This window comes from Halichoeres trimaculatus, unplaced genomic scaffold, assembly GCF_033239565.1.
Source record: "Halichoeres trimaculatus isolate MK-OKI-2021-1 unplaced genomic scaffold, fHalTri1.1 fHalTri1_scaffold_16, whole genome shotgun sequence".
Classification (NCBI taxonomy): Eukaryota; Metazoa; Chordata; class Actinopteri; order Labriformes; family Labridae; genus Halichoeres; species Halichoeres trimaculatus.
In genome coordinates, this window is record NW_027437194.1 from 27576702 (window position 1) to 27600052 (window position 23351).

Consider the following 23351-nt stretch of genomic DNA (forward strand, 5'->3'; position numbering starts at 1 on the left):
ATATATATAAACATGTTTGGTTTTTTTTTGCTGATCTGAAAAATGATCCAATCCATGACTCTTGATCCGAAGAACGATCAGATCCATGAGTTTTGTGATCCGTTGCACCACTAACTGACAGGTGGGGGGTGGCACAGAGAGTGGGAGAGCTTGTGGTGGAGGATGTCAGGGATGATGGTGTTGATCGTCCAGCTAAAGTCCACAAACAGGATACTCACATACGTCCTTGCAGAGTCCAGGTGCTGTAGGAAGTAATGCAGTCCCATGTTGACTGCATCCTCAGCTGACCTGTTTGCCGGGTAGGCAAACTGCAGGTAGTCCTTTGTTGTTGGGATGAGTGGTGGGTGTGAAGGAGTCTGTTTCGAACCTGGTGTAGAACAGATTCAGCTCCTCAGCCAGTTGAGGGTTCTCCACAGGGTGGGGGGATGGTCTTTTGTAGTTGACGGCCTCCTGAAGGCCCCTCCACACTTCGTTAGGATCGTTAGCTGAGAATTGTCCTCTCAGCTTCTCAGAGTAGCTCCTCTTAGCTGCTCTGATCTCCTTTGTCAGTGTGTTCCTGGCCTGCTTGTACAGGAGCCTGTCCCCACTCCTGTAGGCCTCCTCTTTGGCCTGGCGAAGCTGCCTCAGTTTCCCTGTAAACCAAGGTTTATTGTTGCTGTATGTGCGAAAGGTCTTGGTTTGCACACACAGGTCCTCACAAAAACTGATGTAAGATGTCACAGTGTCACAAAGTCCATGAATGTCTGTGGCTGCAGCTTCAAAGACGCTCCAATCTGTGCAGGAAAAACAGGCCTGGAGCTCCTGCCTTGACTCGTCCGTCCACTTCTTGACAGACTTCACTACAGGCTTTGCAGATTTTAATTTCTGCCTTTAGGTAGGAATAAGGTGGATCAGACAGTGATCAGAGAGTCCTACAGCTGCACGGGGAACAGAGCGGTATGAGTCCTTTATTGTGGTGTAGCAATGGTCGAGAATGTTCGTGTCCCTGGTGGGACACGTGACGTGCTGTCTGTATTTTCGGAGTTTATTTCGCTGTCCGCGCGCAGGAGCTGGAAGCCGGGCATATGTAGAGCGCTATCAGGGATGTGTTCACTGAGCCAAGTTTCAGTGAAACACAGGGCGGCGGATCTGCCAAAGTCTGAGTTTTTTCTGTTGAGGAGCAGCAGTTCATCCATCTTGTTTGACAGAGAGCGGACGTTGGCCAGGTGGATAGACGGGAGGGCAGTGCGTAATCCCCGCTGCCTCAGTTTCACGAACGCGCCTGCTCGCTTCCCACGCCGGCGTCTTCTGTAAACTCCATACAGAGCTGCTGCTCCTCTGACCAAAACATCTGTAAAGTTCCCTGGTTCAATGAAAACCGGTGAAAAAGTTGTACCAGATGTCAGGCCAATGTTTATGAGCTCTTCCCTGGTGTAAGTGACCAGAGAAGGAGAGCAGAGTGCACTAAAAACACACAAAAACCCACAAAGTACAAGAGAGCGCAGTACTGAGGCGACCATCCGCGGCGCCATCAGTCCCCAGAGGAACTATCTATTCATCACACCATGGGGTGGTGCCATTGTTCACAGGACACATCCCAGGTCAGATTTAGAGTTTAAAAAAGCTGTGATTCAAAGGTGCAATGTGTGGAAATTAGAATTTTAGCAACATTGAGCCATTCATTTACTAAAACATCCCATCACTCAGTGAGTCTCAGCCTTTGCAGATCAAAGGGGATCCTGAAGATGGCGCCATTTATTCTGATCATCATGTTGATGGTGTTGATGCTGTGGGACATGTCTCATAGCAGGAGAAACAACAGGCAGAAAGCTCCATGACAGCCTCATCTCCCTCTGATAGCTCCTGTTCTGTTTGACAGAGTTAGCCTTCAACACTGAAGCACCAATCCACCTCTGACTGTCAGAGAGGAAAGAAAACTCTCAGACAGAGAAACGCTGACGTTTGTTACATTGTACCATAAACAATAAACAGTGATGATGTGAGCCAACTTCAGCGTCGTCCTTCAGACCCAACTTTTTCATTGATGACTCCCAGCTTGGAAACTCTACACCCTTGTTTACTCTCCTGTTAGTCGCTGTCTCCCAGTTTCTCTTCATTTTTTTCTGATCTCTTTGGACCAAAATGTGATGATTTACACTCATGTGATGCATGTTTGTGATTCTCGGTCATAAAATACTCTCAATACCAATTCTTTTGTGCAAAACAAAAAAACATACGCTTACTTCTTTTTTATCAATATCAACTACAACTGATGTCTTCTTGTCTTCTTCTACTGTAAAAAAACAACTGCCCCTTCACTTCTTCTTCGCCTGATGTCAAGGTAGATTTCTGTATTGAAGACCGCAATTCACTCTTTCTGTCCCCCAAAATCTGCTGTAGACAAAGATGGCTGGTTCATTATGTCTGCCTCTGGGAACAGGGCAGTAACGTAAATATAAAAAGATTTTTTCTAACTTAATAAAAAAGAAAATAAAAGTTTTGGGAACTATTGTTCACTTATTTAAAGATACTTCACATATGTATATAAACATTTCATCTCATTTCCACCGTTTCTGTTTGGCTAAATGCTACCAACTTCTACACAATGCACCTTTAAAGTCCTCTGAACATTAAATCAGCATGTTATGAAACCTTCTGCCTTTCACAGGATACCGCTTCATCAGTGGTGATTGCTCCAAGACTGCAAGGGAAGCTCAGCTTCCCCTAAAATGCCCCCCAAGAAAGTGCTGATATGTTCTGCTGTGTGTACATTTCATTGAAAAATATGCGCTAGAATTCCTTCATCTTTTGTTCAGAATCAGCTACCTATCACAGGTAACTGGCTCCACCTCCTTCTCATTCATCCCCGCAGCGTCTCAGCGCTTTAACACAGTCTGACCATCTTCTGACTTCAGGGGGGGAGTGTAGAGTTGGTTGTTTCACTGTGGAAACTGGACGGTCATTGGATAAACGCTGGGCTTTGTCCCGCCCATTGGACGCTCAGCGTCTCTGGGGGTCTATGAGGCAGTGGGCTGGCCTGGACGCTGGGCTTCTGCATGATGACTGGATGATCTGTCTGAGGCTGAATCCCTTTTTGATTGACAGTTCAATCAGGAAAGACTAATAATGAAGAGAAGACAAATAGTATGAGTGACCAATTTTAATGAAACAGATAAAGAATTGATGAGTGAAAAAGTCTTTGGCGCTTAGACCCCGCAGGAAGTGATCGTTTCAGGAGCATGAGGAATGATTGATGCTCCCGTGAACTTCCCCCCAGAGCCTAGACACTGGTGGTGGTGAAGGAGTGAGATGCTTGAGTTGAGACTTGAGGGATGACCGAGACCTGATGGGGTGGTGAAGGGGTGGAGGTGGGTTTGAGGACCTTTTTCGCTGAATGACAGCTGACCGGCTGCAGAGAGAGAGAGCATATTTAAATATGACAGCTACGACGGATTGGCTGAGAGAGAATAGGTGACTGACTGTGATTGGGAGAAAAAGGAGATGAGAGGTGGAGTTATGAGGAAGCGGTTAAAGACAGAGACAGAAAAGGGCATGCCAGGAAGATAGTCTTTCTGACTGAACTTCCGCTAAGCTTCATTGAAATGAGCCAGTCAGCGATCTTGAAGTATAACCCTCCACTAGAGCATCTTCTGACTTGTACATTCAGTTGTTTTGGACTGATCTGGAGGCTTTATCGATCCCCAGCGAGTTTACTTTTCTTAAAAACGACGTGTTGGGTTTAAAGATTCTCTCTCTTTTCATCAATAAGCAGCTACAGCTACAGCTGTGGAGCTTCTCCCCCTGTCACTCACACTTACAGCCTGCAGGTGTAGAGAGGAACTTCTCCTGTTTAAAGCGGCTCAAATCTTACACCCGCAACACAATAGGCAAGGCCGTTTAAGCACTCTAGCTCTGCTGGCCATTGAGAGAATACTGGTAAAATCCCTGGAAAAAACACCTGGTTGGTACGACAGGGTCTCAGATCATTTTCTTGTAAAGGAACAGAGGGTAGAATTTACGTTTGAATAAATAAGTAGATTTATGATGTAGGCTGTAAAAAAAAAAAAAAAGAGCTTCCCCTCCTTGACTGACCAGCAGCCACCACTGCAAGTATAGACAAACCTTTGGTCAGCTTTCCAAGGATGCAGTGGAAAAGAGCGGGATCAGGAGGATTCCTTGGGATGAGTCATGTAAACAAAAATACAATGTTGACAGCAAGATGCAACATGAGTCTGAAACACATCAGGAAACAAATCGAGCAGTTACACCTACACTGCAGGCACAAGAAGACGTCAGATAAATGTAGAAAGTCTTTATTAACAGACTTTGATTGTCAGCGGACATCAGAGGAAGGATTCAGAGACTGAGAAAAAGACGCTGAAGGGATCATTTCACAGACTTCACATTACAAAACCTCTGCTCAACAAATTCAGAGATCAAATTTTGTTTCTTTCCCCTCTTCTCTTCTAAACACCACTATCAAAATATACCTGACACACACTGTAATACCTGAAACAGCCACCAGAGGGCTTAGATTTGTGCAACTGCAAAACACCTCACTGGAAGACATCCTACTGAGTTCAACAACACTTTAAAGTTTCAGAGCAAGAAGATTACAAAACTGAACCCTACCTCTATAAAAAACACTCACTGGAAGTCACAGATTAAGGAAGTACTACTGTGTTGTTTTTTGTTGAGTCATGCATCCACAGGAAAACTCATGCGGAAGTTACAATAAAGAAAAAGTCACTAACATTCACAAGGCTGGTGTGCAGAATATTTGGCACTATTAAATAAGTATTGCTTCTTTTTTCTTTTCATGAACATGAAAGGTACGGCTATGCAGATATTCATGAGATATGAAAGGTTTTCTAACATGAACAGTCAAATGGCAGGTCACACTTCATCAACAGGAGATACAAAGGAGAGGAACAGGTAACAAAAGCACCTTACGTTCGGTTATTCCAGAGTGCAAGTTACAAAGAAGGGAGCTCGGCCCTAATTCATCAAGCCTGAAAACAGCTCAGTGTTAAAGGAAGGAAATGATAACTAACATGAAATCATGACGCTTCATCTCACAGCTTTAAAGTTTCAGCACAAAAGAACAATAAAACCATGACAAACTCTTTTCAAACAGGAGTCAAACACTCAGGGAGTCGTCTGCAGCAGAGGTACAAACCCGGCTACGATGTGGGCCTGTTACCACTGTGAGAACTGACATGTGAGTAAGTGTTGTTGTGTTTTTTCCATTAATAAAAGTCTAATTTAGAGATAGAATAAAATAGACCCATAATCACATAATAGCTTTAAAGTCACTTAAATCCGAACAGGTGTTATTAGAAAGTCTCTCAAAGGCGTGTCAACGACAAAACTCAAAGGAGAGCTGAATGAGAACAGAGAGTTTAACCTGGATTTTCTTGTCTCAGTCTGATTTACCTCATCTAAAAATCTAAAAATGGAAAAAAAATTTATTAAATGTGATATTTAACAATAACACAGAGTCCTGGAGTGGGAGTCTATAGGTAAACAATTATTTAGGTTAGGTACACAACTCTGGAGAGTTGGGTCACTACAACAAATAAAGATAAAATAATACAAATGAATTATAAACCATTTCCTTTGATGAGGGAGTTAAATATTTTTAAACACTGTTGAAATTGCAGCTTTTTTACATTTTAAATGAAACATTAACATTATTATTATTGAAGAAATTATATATAAAAAGAAAAAAAAGGATTCAGGTTGTGAGCTTGCAGGGTGCTGATTTTAACCTTTGCCAAAGAAGTTGTGTTTTTTGGGAGAGTTTGTCTGTTTGTCTGTGAATAACATAACTCGAAAATAATAAACAGATCTTGATGAAATTTTCAGGAAATGTTCAAAATAGGATAAGGAAGAAGTGATTAAATTTTGGAGGTGATCCAGATCACCGTCTGGATCCAGGACTCATTTAAAGGATTCTTTATCATTGTGAGATAGGGCCGTTTTCACTATATGTGTATATAACTCCAAGATAAATGGTCGGATTGATTTGCAAAACAATACAAGACAAGATCACGATACTTTCTGACAGATGTAAAAGTACGATCCTGGCAATATTCTGGATACTAAGATCCAGAATATGAAATATGTACTGGGTCATCATAATTTTCATCACTGTCATGAAACAAATTATCATACAAACCTGCAACTAACACCAAATTGTAGCAGACAGTCTGCTGAAAGGGAGTATAACATTAAAGTAGGAAAATAGTGTTGGTGACAATCACAGTTTGTTTGGTGGAGGTCTGCTCTCTGATTGCTTCTCTAGTTTTACTCTGTTCTTGATATTACTGGCTGCTCCTCTGGTGCTCATTCAGGACGATGACACATACAAACATCTGCGTACAAATGCACACTCAGGACGCCATGTATCAGTGTTTAGGACTCAGGATGTCATGTGAGCCCGCTGAAAGCCGGGTTTAAGGGTTAAGACTTTCTGACAGTATGACTACCTGAGGGTTTGTTTTGAATTTGCACCGACACAGTTTGGTGCCTCTACACCCCTAAGTTAGAGTCATGTTCACTCTGTCTAACTTCAATTCACATAATTCTTCAGTCATTATATACCACCTCTCATTTTTTATAAACATAGAAATAATATATATATATAAATAATAACACAAAGATCTGCAGAGATTTATCTGATGGTTTTGATCCTAAGATGACAGTCAGCAGAGAAAATGCTACATCTGTTGCTCTCCCTGACAATTCGATGTGATTGTGTAACTTGAACACACCAAGATGCTGACGTCTGTCACCCATCAGAGCGTGTGACCCGTGCACAGAGGCTGGAATTTTTTTGCCTTTGCTGTTTGTCAGCCTCACTCCTCAGCCTCTCAGGTACTTTCTCTTTTTAAATAAAGAAAGAAACCCATAAAAATGTGTCAAATGACAAAGTGAAGCCTGAGGAGGCTAAAACTTCATCATGGTTTTGCATTCAGCTGTTGGAGTGCGCAGCTTGATGAATCAGGGCCATCCGCAGAGCTGTGAGCTTGTTTTTCTTGTGCTTTCTGGTCAGTACAGCAGTGTGTGTTTGTATTTTCATGCAGTTAAGACTTTTTCATTACAGCCACAAACAGAAGGTTTGTTTTCAGGAGTCTGACTGAGCTCCTCCCAGCCTCAGGGACCTGATGGACTGAGCCAGGTGTCCCAGCTGAGACCGGTCCAAACTCAGCCACTGTGACGGCCGCTTGTACCTGTAAAGTGCAGATGAAGAGGTTTTAGATGGAGAGTTTGAGTATTCAGCGTTTAAAGAGCAGATCTTTCAGTGCTCCTCACCTGGTTTGTGTTCCAACCTGACTCTGGTAAACAGATCCCATCTGGTTGGAAGTGTCAGCCGCTCCAAACAGTTTGGCCCAGCGCAGTCCACCCTGACAGGGACTCTCAGTCTGGACAGAAGCTGATGCATTTGGAGTTTCACTGTCTCCCCTCCTTTCTTCCTGCCTGCTGTCCATACTGATCTGAGACCAGTCGTCTGCATTATTCTGGCTACAGTCCCCTCCTTCAGCTCCACTGTCCAGTAGATCCGACTCTTTGGGCCACCACTCTGGAATAGGAGCTAAGACTGGACTCCTGCTGGTTTGAGTTGGTCCTGTGTCGTGTTTAAAGGAGCTCACGCTCTGAGAATACTGCTGTTGATGTGGGTCTGTCTTGTGTGAGATGGTCTGATGAACGCTGCGGCTGCTCTCTGCCTGTCTGTCCGCTGCCTGTCTGTCCGCTGCCTGTCTGTCCGCCTGCAGCAGCGGCCAGCTGGTCACCAGGAGAGCAGAGCAGGGCTGGGGTGGAGGGACGCCCTGCTGGTCCAGACACAGCTGTCTGTTGCGCAGCAGTCGAGGCTCCAGGAGCAGGTTGAGGTCAAAGGGTAACACAGAGAGAGGCTGGAGCAGGAGCAGCAGCTCATCGAACATGGGCTGACACCGACCCAGGGACATGGACAGGAAGCCCCAAGAGTGGTAGTACGTTGTCACCACATCTGTCGAGACACGGAAAAGATTTACTGAGGTGTTTTTAGCGAGTGTCTGTAAATGCAAACAGTGGCTCTGAGGGACTTCAGCAAACCTAGGAACACTTACTGAGTAGGCATTTTTAAAATGTTTTTTATTCAGTTTTTTTATTTTCCTTTTATTTTCCTTTTTTTTTTTCTTTTTTTTTGGAGGGGGGGGGGTATTTTTATTTCTATTTTTTATACCAAAGTATTTTTCATTTTTGTGTTTTTAGGATCACTGTCTGAAAAGTCATCTAATATCAGACTAAAAGAATCATGTTAAGGGTACTTTACTGCTGTCAAAAATCAAATTGGTGCCTCAAACTTGAGCATACAGTTTATAAGGGTTAAAACAGCCCTTTCAATCATTGCTGAGCAGTGATTTGAGCACATTTTTCAGTAACGAGTAATATAACACGTTCCTTTTTACAAACCAGTAATCAGATTAAAGCTACGTATCCAAGACGCTGTGCGCAACAATTTTCATTTTCTCCGTCTCAGGGAGTGACAGGAGTCCCGTGTTCCACAGTCACGTTCAACACGAGGACATCTCGTGCCAGCTACACAAACGTAAACAACAATGGAAGGCGAGAGAGATGAGCGTTCTTTTGGCTGGAAACACAGTCACTGTTGAGTTTGTCAGCTAAAGATGACAGCACTAAGGTTGGTTGTTCACCCTGTGCTGGCAGTTTGCTTAAGATCTTTGACTGAAACTTTAAGGAATCAATCAAAGAGAGATCAGCGCACTGCGGCCATTAACGCTTGAGAAGTTGTTTGACTTTTACCTAAGGTAAAAGTGAGTTCTGGCTTTTACTGTAACTCCCTCTATTCTGAACCCTATGTTAAGCACAAATCTATCCGTTGAGGGGCAGAGTAACATAAGCTTCAACAAGGCACCCCGTGGCAAGCAGGGGCGTGTCCAGACTTTTTAGACTAGGGTGCCCCGAGCAGGGTACTGAGGATTATGTGAGCTGACTCTCTAATAGCATTTATTTTTGCTTATTGTATTACAAATACATGATCAACAGACTACAGCTTTAACAAAAAATGAAACTAATAAAAACAAACTACACTTGTAAAATTCTTTTTTTTTTTTTTTAATTTAAATGTAAGTGAACAGTGCTGTAGTGTACCAAAATAGTACTGTAAAAGCTTTCTTTAGTCTTATTGTGAAATTGAAAATGTCTAAAATAAACATTTTTGTTTTAAATTGTAATGTACACAATGTAATGTTCACAACTACCAAAAATCCCCAATATTCCTTTAAAACAAAACATGTAGATGTGGTTTGGGTTTTTTGGTTCGTGTATTTCTAGGTTTTCTTGGGCACCTCGCTCGGCTTCCAGGCCGACACCAGCGCCTCGCTCTGCTCCAAGGCCGACACCGGCGCTTCGCTCTGCCGTCCCTAGGCCACCACCAGTGGCTCGCTCCACTTCCAGGCCAACACCAGCACCTCGCTCGGCTCACAGGTCAACACCAGCACCTCGCTCGGCTCACAGGTCAACACCAGCACCTTGCTCAGCTGTCCCCAGGCCAACACCAGCGCCTTTCACGGCCATCCCCAGACTGACACCAGCGCCTCGCCTGGCTTCCAGGCCGACACAAGCGCCTTGCCAGGCTTCCAGGCTGACACCAGCACCTTGCTTGGCTCCCAGGTCGACACCAGCACCTTGCTTGGTTGTCCCCAGGCCAACACCAGCGCCTTTCTTGGCCACCCCAGGCCAACATCAGCGCCTCGCCTGGCTTCAAGGCCGACACCAGCGCCTCACCTGGCATCAAGGCCGACACCAGCGCCTCGCCTGGCTTCCAGGCCGACACCAGCACCTTGTTCGGCTCACAGGTCAACACCAGCACCTTGCTCAGCTGTCCTCAGGCCAACACCAGCGCCTCGCTTGGCCATCCCCATGCCAACACCAGCGCCTCGCCTGGGTTCCAGGCTGACACCAGCACAGCGCTTCACTTCCAGGTTGACACCAGCACCTTGCTCAGCTCCCAGGCTGACACCAGCTTCCTTATTCGGTCCACTAACAGGCCAGCTTCCTGAAAGTTCTCCCTCCTGTGGTTCTGCTAACAGGCTGTTCTCCTGAAAGTTCTCCCTTGTGTGGCCTGCAATCTGGCCAGCCACCTGAACATTCCCTTTTGTGTGGCCCGCCACTGAGCCAGCCTCCTGAACATTTTCTCTCATGTGGCCTGGCCCCGGGTCGGCCTCCTGAACTATGCCTTTTGTGCTGCCCTTTTGTGTTTCCTGTTTTTGTCCTTGGTTTGTTTCCCTTGTGGTTTTGATTTGGTTCTTGTCACGTGCATGTCTTTTTGTGGTTATCTTTAGTCTTTTAGGTATTTAGTCTCTGTCTGGAGTTTCCCTGTGTTTGGTTTGGTTCTCCTTGTGTTTCCCTCCTTGTCGATTGCTCCTCATGTGTTTCACCTGTGTCTTGTTTCACACCTGGGTTGATCATTCCCCTGTCTATATAGTCCTGTGTCATGTCTCGTGCTCCCTGTTCTTCTGGTTTCTTTGTTGTGAGATTTTGAATCTGAGTTGAGTTTTTTTTTTTTTTTTTTTAATTTAGGATTGGGTCCTCCTCTTTTGTTTTCTTGGTGTTCTCTTGACAGTAGACTCATTACTATTAATCATTTTCATCACAAACACACAATTTTGTCAAATCATGTAGGTGCAGGTGTTGTCGGCAGCTGCTAATAGAGTAACTAATAGTAAGTAACCAGCTTGATTCTAAAAGGAGTAAACAGTAATTTTCAGGGTAATTGTATCAACACTGTTGTTGAGGTATGTGGACTGAAGTTGTAGACGGTTACAGAGTATGCCCTCACCTTTTTGACTCTGAAGGTGACTGAGCCAGAACTCCAAAGCTCTCAGGCTGAAAAGGAGCAGAACAACGTTAAATGTGCAGATTTTTCACTCTCATGAAGAATTTATGATGTGTTCAGAGGTTGCTGCTGTCCTCACTTCAACAGCCCCATGATGAACGCTCTCAGTCTCATGCAGTGGCTGCTCAGCTGGGGACACTGCCGGATCTTGGAGACCAGGCTGTGAAGGACCCTGGTGGACGGACCTTTGACACAGAGAAAGAAGATGTCAACAAACTCCTCTGAGCCACGCTCTGCAGATTGTTTAATGTTCCATTATGTTTTATCTTGTAAAGCACTTTGAGTTGCATTTTAATATGAATGAAAAGAGCTATATAAATAAAGTTTGATTTGATTTGATTCTGTGAGTCATGATAGCTCCATTATCTACCTATCCTTGTGGAGACCTCCACCACACCCCATGAGTGGTTACGGCGCTGCCCGATGATCACATCCAGTTTGTGATCCCTGAGTCCATCCTCCAGAATGTTCTGGATTGTTGGACACAAGTGTTCCAGGACCAGGCCTGCGATTGTGGGACTGCGAGAGCTGTTACCTAGACGCATCTGAGGCCAGACAAATAAGACAAACAGAAGCTGCTGATTCTGCTCCCAAGATTTTAGTCATGAACTGGCATCTTTCTACAGTGACACATCTTTCAAGCTGCTTGGTGTTAACAGTTCATACCTTTTCTTCAGGGTCTCTGCTGCTGCCAAAATGAGCCATGATCAGATCCACGGCTCGGCTCACAGCTCTCAGCAAACCTGCAGACACAAAGGCAGGAAGAGAGAGGTGAGAAACACGCTCTGTTACAGGAATGCTAGCCTAAGTGTTTCTGTACAAGCAGATTTTTACTTGTTTTAGTTCAGTAAGGCACTGTGAAAAACAGTAACGACTCCTTTTTGGGGTTTTTACCTCTCCATCTGGGTCAATGCTCCACATTATAAAAGCGCTCTTTGAAGGTTCATTACCATGGAACAGAAATGCAAATGTGACGTGAAATAAAGATGATAGAGCTCGTTTCCATTTTAGCGCTGATCCTCACAGACTTCCTATGCCCCCTTTTTCCCTCCTCCATCTCATACCAGCTCGCCTCTGCAAATGTCACAGTAAATTCTTAATGCACGCTGAAGCTGCCTGCAGTGCAGCACCACACTGACTTCTAACCTCTGCACCAGCAGGCGCACTCTTCAATTAACCAAATGGTTCACATTTATACGAGTAAATACAGACACTATGGTGATACTGAAACAGAATGCTGACTTGAATCATTAGCACTCATTCTTCCGCATCATTCTCCTTCATGTTCCTCTGTTGGAGCTTGCAGTCGCACACACATAGGCTACAGAGCACCAGGCTCAGCCAATCGTGTGCAGGGAGAGATAAAAATAGGTCATGTTTGAGAGGAAGCCCCTTCAGGGTATTGAAGACACTGCTGCAGCACGCCGAGTTTATTCTGCTGCTCTACACGGCTCATCTCTGGTTCGACAGTCAGACAGGCATGTTCCCTTCATTTCTGTAGCTGCTTAAGAATAAACTGCTGAGGTGCAGGTCGTGAACTACACTGAGGGTAAGGGCAGGTGCCATTCACAACTGTGAAAAACATAAAAGCATAAAAAAAAGAAACATCCAGTCACTGGGTCAAGCTTAAAGTTAAATAAGATACTTTTAAAAATGTATGGATCAGACCAGTGACTGTGATTGGATGTAGTGTTTGTGACGTCACCTGTCTGTTACTGATACAGAGTTTTGAAACTCATCATCCAACAAAGTCATACTGGAAATGCTGAACTAACCTTCAGCTGAACTAACCTTCCGCAGCCAGGATGAGGTAAAGAGGCGGGGCTATAGTATCTTTGCAGACAGCTAAAGGGTGCCCACCTGTCAGTCAAGTGAGCCATGCTCCCCCCACCTATCCCTACCCCAGAGTATAAGGTGTATTTTGGCTGTTAAATCGACTTTTGAAGAACTGCAGCAACACCATAGACTATCAATTCCATAATAACCCGAAAATACGACAACTCCGATTATAAAACAACCCCCCCCCCTTTTTAAGACCAGTATTCAGAAAAAGACTGTGCCAATGGTTGGGCTCTGATTATAAGAGGGCCGACTTCCTTATATTATTTAATACAAAAAAACATGTTATATATTGAGGTCATTACGATAATACTGACATCGTCACCCTCACGTCTGTTTCTAAGGGTGTGGTCATACTGGTCATCCAAACCGTGCCGTGCCAGACTTTAGCAGGTATTGCAAACACACACGGCCCGCCCCCGTCATCGTAAAGCATCTGTTTACATGAAGGATGATCTCATCAGAGTCAACACAATGAGACACAGAGAGCACCACTACAACTTTAGAGACTTTTTGACTCATGTTTAGTCGTTTTGGCCTGACACAGCCCTCTAACACCGGGCTTCGTTTAAAATGATTGTCGAGAGATGCACCCGCGGCAATCATACATCATGGATCACACGTGCTGTCTGTGTGCTCATGCTCGTGCATGAAGTAAACCGTGCTGAAGCCCACCTCTCTGAGAAGTGCCAAAGCAGAGACGTGAATCGTGCTCAAGCATAACGTGCTTTAGAGCTGAAGCGTGCTTAAGCACGTCACGGTTTGCCAGTGTGACGGCGTCCTAATGCAGCTTTTTGAAGCCTTGTGTCAATGGGGCCATATTTCCAAAAGGGGGCTTAAGACTCACCTTTTTAATTTGGCTTTTAATTGTTTTCTTTTAATATCTTTTTCTCTCATTTTACTTTTCTTAAGTCTTTCATGGTTTTTATTGTATTTTTATTTATATTTATATTATTTAAGTCTTGTGCATTTTACTACTTTTATATTATTTAAAGCCTTTCATTTCTAGACATTTTATCATTATTGGCTGTCTTAATCTTTTAGTTTTTAGCTCCAGTGTTTCCTCATGGGGCCCTCCACACTGGGGGTTGTGTCTGGTCTGCCCACGGGGATGTCGTCCAGGAGATCCCTCAGACCTGGGGGACTGGAGGATGCCCTGCACCACGTGCAGAGCTGTGCCTCTGATTGGTTGAGCCCGTGATCTTAATATATTACAAACTCCAAAGATAGAAACAAATTAACCTGCAGCACTGTGTGTGTCGATGGAGGAACAAGGTTTTCAGACCTTATCCTTGTTTTGAAACAGGCTGCATGTTTTTTTAATTTGATTTAACTTTTTTTTTTTGGCTTGGTGTGTACATGGTTTCTGGTCTTTCTGCAGCCAGCCTCAAGTGGAATCTCGAAAGAACTACAGTTTCTTGCACTTTCGCTTAGCTTAATTTTGCATACCAGATAGAAGTGATAGAAAAACGACCTGCATGAAAAACCCTGTATCCTCCTCACCTCTCCTTTGAAGATGGCTGATAGACATGGACTCATAAGATGTATCAGGCGAGAGGCAAAACTCTGCCGGCGGCTTATCACTCATGATCAGAGACTCGGCGTGTTGACTCTGACTCGGCTTCCCGCTGAGCGTGGAGGAGTCTGGGTTTTCTTGCGGCAGCAGCCCTGAAGCAGCCATCGATAGCAGAGAACTCAGAGATGAGAAAGGAGCGACTGAGGACAGAGCTGCTGTGAAACTGCTGTGAAAAAAGCCGGAGTCAGCCACAGGCTCTGCCTTCTTCTCTGGTTTCATGAATGTGGGAGGAGTTTGGGACCCCTGCAGGTTTGGGTGGCGGGCGTCTGCGATCAGGGGTAAAGTGGGCGGTGTGTTTGTGAACACTGGATGGTAAGAGGTGTGACACGGATTGGGACTTTTGGCCTTCATGTTTTCATGGCTCTGCTCCGAGGTGAGGTTGATAAGGTCCTGGTAGGTGGGGACCTTGGCGAGGCTGGGCTGATTTAAGGTCGGGGTCACTTTAAGAACTGTGTCGCCCTGAGTGGTGCCTGAGTGTGGACTTGTTTTATCCTGCACCTGGTCTGGTTTTGGGCTGGTGTGTCTTGGATCCAGGCTGTTTTTGGATGCACATGGACTTTGGCGTACTTGGCTCCTGCTGGACTGGCTCCATGTGTGCCTGCGGCTGAAGCACTCAGGACTCGGTGTGCAGGTGGAGCAGGTATCAGAACTGGACGGAGCCTCCAGGAAGACGGGGCAAGCGCTGCCCATTGGTGACAGCTGCAGATTCGTGAAGCACTGACTCCTCTTACCCTTAAACTTAAAGCCAGATTGAGTGCTACTGGACTTGTTGGTCTTCTGGTTTATGTACTGGTCCAGGAGACAGCCCAGGTGCTGGGGCTGAGGTTTGTCTGCAGGGACCAGAACAAAGGGCTGGATGGGAAGCGAGGTGGGTCTCTGGGCTTTGCTGTAACGAACGACTGTATCTTCCATGGAACATGCTCCTGTGATCACAGAGAGGAGAGGAAAGTTGTAACATGTCCTCTCACTAAAAATAGAAATGTGTTTCATTATTGTTCCCTAGAAACGAAGCAGAAAAAACCCTTGTGGAGCACATTACCCTTCAGAGTAGCATCAGTATCACAGTGCTCCTGGTCCAGAATCACAGATGGCAGTGCGGATGCCGAGCTGGTTCCTTGGCATTTACAGCTACGTGGGCTACACGGGCTCGGGCACGTTGAACACTGAGTGTAGGAGAAGGTTTGGATGCTGTGTGAGCTTCTCTTCATGCTCGGGGATTGTTTAGTGGAGGTGCTGGCTTCTTGGTGATCATAGGCTGTAAACAGGGAGGCGTTGCTTTGAGTAGACGAGAGCCTCTTTTCCTTTTGTTGATCCTCTTTCTCCTAATCAAACAATAGAAAAGAATCTATTTAAGTTTTTAGATCACTACAAGGCTAAAAAACTTTCATTGTACATTTTTCATTGTTAATTATGACCTCAATCACCCCTTAGATCCTATTCTGTACATTCTCCATTGACTAACATTTTGGTGACAGGGGTGCCAAGAGTACTACAAAATATCAAAGTACAACATCTCTTTCTGGGCAGATAGTTGAAGTCTACTCAACAGGAGAGCTTTAATGTGAGAACAACACAGATTTAGGTTGAAGTTCCTGAATATTTGAGTTTCCTCTTTTTTTTGATTTGTCCCTTTGTAGACGCTACCTAAACAAAGAGTTCACTATGAAGTGTCTGGATTGCAGGACGGCTCATTCTGATCTGAATCAGGTTTAGGTTCACATCTGAGCTGACTGTGGTTGGAGAGAGGTGTCAGCTTTATCAGATCTCTGTTTCTCTGAGCAGCTACTGACCTGAAGGACCAACCTGTGGAAGGATTTGTTGTGATTTCAGCATAAGCACAAGTTCTTAGTTAAGTACAAGTACTAAAAAAAGCTACTCAAGTACAGTTACTTAACTTTGGTCATTGAGTCGCAGTAGGAACTTTTAACAAGCCTTTTTAGAAGCTTTTCCTAAAAGGCACTGAGTTTCTGACACACAACTTCATCAACTTCATCAACCGAGTGAGTTTGCTGTTTGCCAAAACTTCACCCTAATGCATTGATAGCACTAATAAAATGGCAGAGTGTAGGATACGTCCTTTTGTATTGGACCCCGAGTCAGACCCGGACAGTTCTGTAGCTCAGGAGGAAGAAAATCCACCTGGACACAAATCATGTCAGGACGCTTCAGGGTGGTGAGTCAAACCGGTACTGTAACATGTAGAGTTTATACGTGGAAATACAGGCAGACTTCACCAATAGACTATTTCTATAACAGGGCTCCATCCTGCTCCTTCACTTTTCTCTGTCTGTTTTATCCATCATGCTGAAAGTGTCGTCTAAAGATGGCCTCTACCGTCAGTTTCTCACTATGTTATTACCATCAGAACAAACATGCAAATATCACAGTCTCACAAGTATTACGACATCTGCTAAAACTACAGTGTTTTAACTGCTAATTCACCATGTAAAGCCGAGCTGCTCAGCAGAGCAGAGTCCCCTGCATTCAGCCCTCAGTCAGTCGGCTCTTGGTGGGTGAATCCCTCGGTGGCGGTTGTGTGACTAACTGACATCACAGAGGAGGAGCTGCTTTATCAGATTACTCCAATAAAAAGAAAGGATCCTCGTGTCGTCACGACGTTTGAAATCTCACGGCCAACTGGCAATAACCTATTTTCAGAGGCATCAAATCTCGTTCTAGGATATCAGAAAAAATACAATATCTCATTTTTTGAAAATTCAGGGGGTGAAAGGTCTTGTTTTCAAATTTATTATATTATATGTAAGTTTTAATCAGGGGTCAGCATGATATGTCCCCTTTAAATCTCAGTTGTCAGAAATTATACTATATCGTGGGGTTAACGTCTATTAAATTCAAAACGTTGAAGAGCAACCACTGTTTTAGAGATAAGAGTAACCACGTTACAGCCAAAGATGTCAGGGCTTTACACTGAAACAACAGCGATGGCTGTGGCTGTTATCAAACATGTCTTTTTTATCCACCATCAGTTAACATATTTTGAAATCATTTTAACTGACAAATTTTATGCTTTAAGTAAAACTAGGGTTTATTATCAAACTATTAACCATTCTTATAAGCACTGACACACTTGTGTTTTTAAACTTTTCCACCACCAATTAGAGTTCTTTGGGTAAAAACATTGTTTTTTGGTGGTTAAAACCCACATGTCGCTTGACTAAACACTGTACTCTGCAGATGTAAGCAGCCGTAACTGCACATTTGTCTGAGGATAGAAGAAAAAGTATTTTAGTCAATAAAAAAAGGGGTTCCCTAAAGTAAGGGTCTGGATGCCCTGGGGAGTCACAGAACAGTGGTAGTGGGTGCTGCTAAATCCCTTCCAAAATCAAAACTTTCACTTAATATTTAAAAGAAATGTCATGACAATTCTATACTAAACCATTGAAACAGAATAAGTTTGATTCAGTTTCACTCATTTCTCTGTTGGAGACCCCAAGGTGACTAAACCAGGATAACACCAGTATCAGTGAAGGCAGATAACTTGTGGAAGCAATATGCGAACATGGTTAGTCTGAATTGAAATCATTCGGCTAAATTAAGTGCCTATGACTAAACTAAGTATCAGCTGGTGGGTTGGTTTATTAGTAAGTTTCCATGGCAGAGGGTTGCTGGTCTCCATTACCGTTATTTTGGGGGAGTCACAGGCTGAAATGTTTAGAAATCCCTGAGATATCACCACCCTGATGTGGACTTAACAGGATCTGCAAAGCTGTAAGATCATCTTTGTCAACAGGGGGCGCCAATATCAAAACCGAACGTTCCTCATGGTAGCTTTATTGTCATTTAAGGGAATTTTTGGTCTTCTTTTTACCTCTGTATCCTCTTGGCGTCTGTTGCCTTTATCTAAAATGTATTTCTGAAAATTTAATGAGCTAAGAAAAAAAATGAAGCTCTTTCAGCTTGAAATTAGATTTAAGAAAAATTTAGACATTTTGAACGGTTTAAGATAAAAATGAAACCAATCTTTTCATTTTTGTTTCAATTACACCAAATCTCCTTTAGTTGGCATCATTATTAAAACACACACACATATATATATATATATATATATATATATATATATATATATATATATATATATATATATATATATTTCTCAGTGATATTTTTTACCAAACCTGTATTTTGAGAGGAGAGCTGCCTTTTCCCAGAATTACCTTCTTGTTTTCCTCATGCTGTTCCTCTTTTTTATGATCAACACCAAGCGTCTCAGAGGGAGGACCCGGGCTACTTCTGCTCTGAGAGTTCTGACCCTCAGGGCAGCTGGTGAGACTGGACCAGGCCGGGCTGGGAGACTGGGACGACAGGTCACAGGTCACAAGCTTGTAGTACTTCTGGTTGGTCCCCATGGTCAGAGTGCCCTGGCTCTGCAGACAGGCTGTAAGGTCCGACACTTCCAGGGAGGAGAGACCCGGGGGCAGGGGCTCCAGGGTGTAAAGGTTACAGTTAGAGTCCATCCCCTGAGGAGACCAGGGACTGGTCTCGAAGGTTTCTTTTTGGGGAGAAATCACGGCGGTGTCATCCTGCTGGAGCTCCTCAGCCGGAGTCTTGGGAACAGGTTGAAGGTTGAGGAACACGGATCCCTCAGAGGACTCGGAGGGGTGGAGTGCTGGGCTGCTGAGGTCATGAGGCGTGGCGGGGTTGTTGCTGCGGTTGTAGATGGTGCAGAAGTTCACCAGGACACCATCAGAGCTGTTACAGGAAGAGTCACTGACATAGTCCGTGTGGCCGTTGGTGAAGAGCTCTGGGGAACATTTCTGTTGGCAACAAGACATGTTGTCCTTCATCCTGTCTGAGTCCTGCTCTCCATATGACACGTTTCCTGATCTGCCAACGTGAAAACACTCCAGCATAGTCCCTTCATTGCCCCATTCACTCTCTGAGTCCAGCCTGTAATGTCTGCTCCCATTGGTTGGAGGCCAGTTTGAATTCCCTTGCAACATAAACGAGGAGTCTTCGTGATATCTGTGCAGATTCCCTCCATCACTATCTTCATCCTCGTCCTCCTCGTCCAGCTCTGAGTTTGGGAGGAAAGAGTTGTGCAGCCTCAGACTTCCTTTCCCTCCAGAGCTCTCCTTCTTCAGGAGGGAAGTGATCTCCTCTGGTGAGGAAGTGGAGTCGTACCTCCCGCTGCTGTCGCTGCCTCCCTCCTCCTCCGCCCGCTCCTCGTTCAGGCTGCTGTAGCTGCTGGAGAAGTGTTTCCGGCCCCCGGTGAAGGTGTGCTCTCTGTTCAGGGAGTCCTGTTCAGGGAGGGACACGGCTCGAGTGAGGCCCGCCGCACACAGCCGGCCAGGCCTCTTAGAGGAGCTGCACAGGGCTTGGACAGGAAGTCGCCACGTTGGGAGCTGAACCACGGGGAAGTGGCAGGCGATGAGGGTGTCCCCGGAGAGACTGGAGGTTCCAATCATGATGCTGGATGAGGGTGGACCATGGACACCGTCTCCATGTCGCTGAAATCAAATCCTAAAAGAAAAGAATGGAAAGAATCAGAGCTGTTCTGGCTTAAAAACACTTTTAAATCATTTTCCAGGTCACACCGTGCCCTGATCGGCTGGGGCTGATTTTTCATGATTTTTCCCCAAGAGGTTGCTTTCTGTTTTGAAGGTTGGCAGCTGAAAAGTTGAGGAACCTCTGCCTTTGAGCACAGCTGCAGTTACAGACCATATTAGTTTTAATTTCAGTGTAAAAAATTGATTATTCTGCACAGATGGAGCATGAAGAGTGTTTAAACACTGCATGTTAAAGGGATAGTTCAGTTTTTTTGAAGTGGGGTTGTATGAGCTCTATGTGACCACTAAGGACATTAGATACAGTAGAAAGTTGTCTCCTCTCCCTCAGTTAGACACAAACTTTAATCGATGGTGACGAGGAAATAGACGCTAACAGGGAGAGACGGTACCAAATTCAAAGGCTATTTTCTCTGCCTACAAGAACTAAAATCAAAAAGTAATACCACAGTTTAAGAGTACGATACATAAAATATTTTTAAGTGCATTAAGTCTTCAGAAATATAAACATTTATCCGGACCGAACTAACTGGTCGTGTGTCCTTCCGCGCAGCGTTAGTGCGCTCTGTCCCCCCTCCTCCTTCCAGCTGTAGGGAATGTAAACAAGCTATGCTTCGGGCGCCGGTTGTAGCCTCGTGTAAGTTTGATCAAGTATCGTAATTCTTTTGTTTGTACTCTAAGGATTGTGAGGCAGCGTAGGAAATTCAAAATGAGTGACTATGACAGCAAAGTGAAGTTCCATTCACTTTGGAGCCAAAAGGATACTTGTATGAACCGGAGCACACAGAGCTGCTACAGATGGCGACGGAAAGGAATACAGAGGAAACATCCGCGGACACTGGACAAAAAAACCGAACTATCCCTTTAATGCACTCTGCTCACTCTCTGTTGTTATTGTGTACACATGAAGCTTTTTTGTTGCTCTCTGTTGGTTGGAATGTTAGCTTTTCATGCCTTTCTGCCCTCGGAGCTGTAATTTAATGACAATCTTAAAGCCTTAGAGACCTAATTACAGATTTTAGTGGAATTAGATGCATCTTTAATTCTGGATTAAAGCGTCCCAGCAGAGTGGAGAAAAATGAAAACACAAGACACTTCAGCTGGCAGAGTCTGTTACCTCGTCTCACACCACTGGTCAGAGTCCTGCTCTGGTGTCTCCCCCCCCACCCCCATAATTCAGCCGACCATGAACAAACCCCTCTTCTCTTTCTCTGTCTCTCTCTGTCAGGTCCATCCGCAGTCACTCCGCTGCTCTGTAACTAGGGCAGCTGCACTGCAGAGATGCTCTGCCGGCACGGCTAAAAGTAAATACACTTTCACATCAGTTCACTTAATTTTCACACACCAAGGCGTACTCACAGGGATTTCTCCTGATTCTAAAAACAGAAAGCTTGAAACTAAAATTCTGACATTAGGGAATATCAACCAGCAGCTATGGAGTAAACATAGAGACGGAGATAAAACTGTTTAAATCATCAGTAATTATTTATATCCCTAAGATTAAACCCTGCACCTCTTCCTGTTGTCTACCCAGAAAAACAATACTCTCCATGCAGCTCCGCCTGCTGTCAGACGGTGTTATGAGCTCTGTGTCAATCAGTCATGGGTTCATGGAGGTCAGATTGCTTCATGCCTCTCTGGGGATTCTGGGTAAACAACCTAAACAACATCTGTCAGATAAACATAAAGACTTAATCCTCTTTATCACGACGCATCACAACACACGACTTCCTTTTCAGGGAAGCAGAGTAAACAAAGAGATGCTCACAGGGAGTGAAAGCCTTGTAGCGCTCTGATGTCTCATTAATGGTGTTAATCAGTGTTAAAACAGGGAGGCATAATGAGGGCGGATTACATTTCCGACAGGCTTTTTATGGATATTACATGTGGATTCAATGCCTTACAGGCTGGCAGAGAAGTCAATTCCTGTTTTTTTTAAGATGTTATTAAGACTTCCACTGAACGGGCTGCTCAGAGACAGACCAACAACTGATAACTAACAACTCAAACCAGCACGAAAAACCTCTTATTTACTCACTGATGTTAATCATCGGTTTGATTCCTTCATGTTTGGGGCTCAGCACTCTTATTTCACACAGAGGCAAACTTCAGTCCATCTCGACTTTGTGTTTTCAAAGGGTTGAATGAAGGCCTCAGATCCCACCACTGTCCTCTCTCTACATCAGCTCAGCCTGTGGACTTGGCTTTGGAGTCCTGGTGCGATCAAAGTATCAAAACAGGACTGGTAGCTGGAACTGTGTGTCCCACACTGCCGAGGTGCCCCTGAGCAAAGCAATGGGCCCACTTGATATGTGGCTGAAAAATTCACCTGATTAAAGTTTTAAGACCAGATGGAAAATTGCACAAATTTACATTTTGCAATCAGATCTTAAAAGGGTTTAAAGAAAAAAAAAAAAAAGAAATGGGTGTGAGATTTAAAATAAATGTACGCAATTAATTGAAAACAACAATTAAAGTGAAATAGTCTGTCAACAAACTGTTCAAAGTGTAAGACCACAGCCTTTAAAAGATACAATCTGCTCTAAAACGTGGATTCAGTGTGATTATCTGTCAGGTATTCACTCTGTCATGACCTCCTGATGACAAAGGCTAAAAAACTTTTTCTCTTTGAATGTCTGAGGTTGGACGCAGCAAGACAGACATTTGAATTTTTTCAAAGATCCTGAGGGTTAGGGAACAAAACAGTCCAGAGGTAGACACAAAAACATTTCAACGCAGCTGAGCCAAAGGATCTGATTGACTGTCCGTCAAGTCACAGGACAATCCTTGACCCAGATTAAGTCTGTTACTGGAGCTGACTGCAGCCCAATAACCATCAGACGCCATCTGAGAGAGAAGAGCTTTAAGAAGAAAACATGTCTTCAAAGGCCTCGTCTCCTTCAATGCCACAAACTCACCGTTTGGACTTTTTCAGAGAGCAGCAAACTTGGGACACTGAAAGGAGAAGAAAGTTTGATTCTCTGAGGAGAAAAAACTGAACCTTGACGTCCTGATGGCTTCAGTGTTACTGACATGACCAGGAGATCCCACTGGAGATGTTTTCACGGTGGCACAGTGGAGGGGGCGCCATCATGATCTGGGGCTTCTTCCTTCAATGGACCAATGGAGCTTCAGGTTGGTCAGGGGCGTCAAACGGCGGCTGGCTCTGTGGAGATGTTACAGGGGGCCTCCTTCATGACTGAGGGCCCTGGTCTGTGTGGGAATGACTGGGTTTTTCAACAGGACAACGCTGCAGGTCTCAATGGGCGCCTGACAAAGGACTTCTTCCAGAGGAATCAGCTCACTCTGTGGACCATCCTGATGTTCCCCTGATCTAAATCACTCTGACAACATTTGGGGATGGATGGAGAGGGACGTTTACAGAAATGGACATCAGTTCAGACAGTGGATGATCCTCCATGAAGACATCTTCATCACTTGGATCAACGTTCACACTGGCTCCTGGAAACACTCACAGTTTTAAGCGGTTTGGGGGATTTGGCCTGTGGTCTTCAAGTTCTGATCAGCT

At 44.5% G+C, this 23351-nt stretch overlaps 1 protein-coding gene across 1 annotated transcript; it reads right to left on the reverse strand.

The window, feature by feature from the left end:
- Nucleotides 1-4134: 4134 nt before the first annotated feature.
- Nucleotides 4135-19774, reverse strand: LOC141805848 (AP-4 complex accessory subunit RUSC2). Its single transcript, XM_074691050.1, has 9 exons — nucleotides 18473-19774; nucleotides 15337-15619; nucleotides 14225-15220; nucleotides 11549-11625; nucleotides 11253-11427; nucleotides 10962-11067; nucleotides 10826-10872; nucleotides 7297-7990; nucleotides 4135-7214 (listed from the first exon to the last, which is right to left on the reverse strand). The coding sequence occupies exons 1-9, from the start codon at nucleotides 19721-19723 to the stop codon at nucleotides 7109-7111; spliced, it is 3735 nt and encodes a 1244-aa protein (XP_074547151.1). The 5' UTR covers nucleotides 19724-19774; the 3' UTR covers nucleotides 4135-7108.
- Nucleotides 19775-23351: the final 3577 nt, after the last annotated feature.

Coding starts and splice junctions, on each gene's coding strand:
- LOC141805848 (XM_074691050.1), bottom strand. CDS start 19,723: ATGATTGGAACCTCCAGTCTCTCCGGGGACACCCTCATCGCCTGCCAC. Junction 15,221..15,336: donor TACTGATGCTACTCTGAAGG/GTAATGTGCTCC, acceptor CTGTGATCACAG/GAGCATGTTCCATGGAAGAT. Junction 11,626..14,224: donor CAGCCATCTTCAAAGGAGAG/GTGAGGAGGATA, acceptor TTGTGTCTGCAG/GTTTGCTGAGAGCTGTGAGC.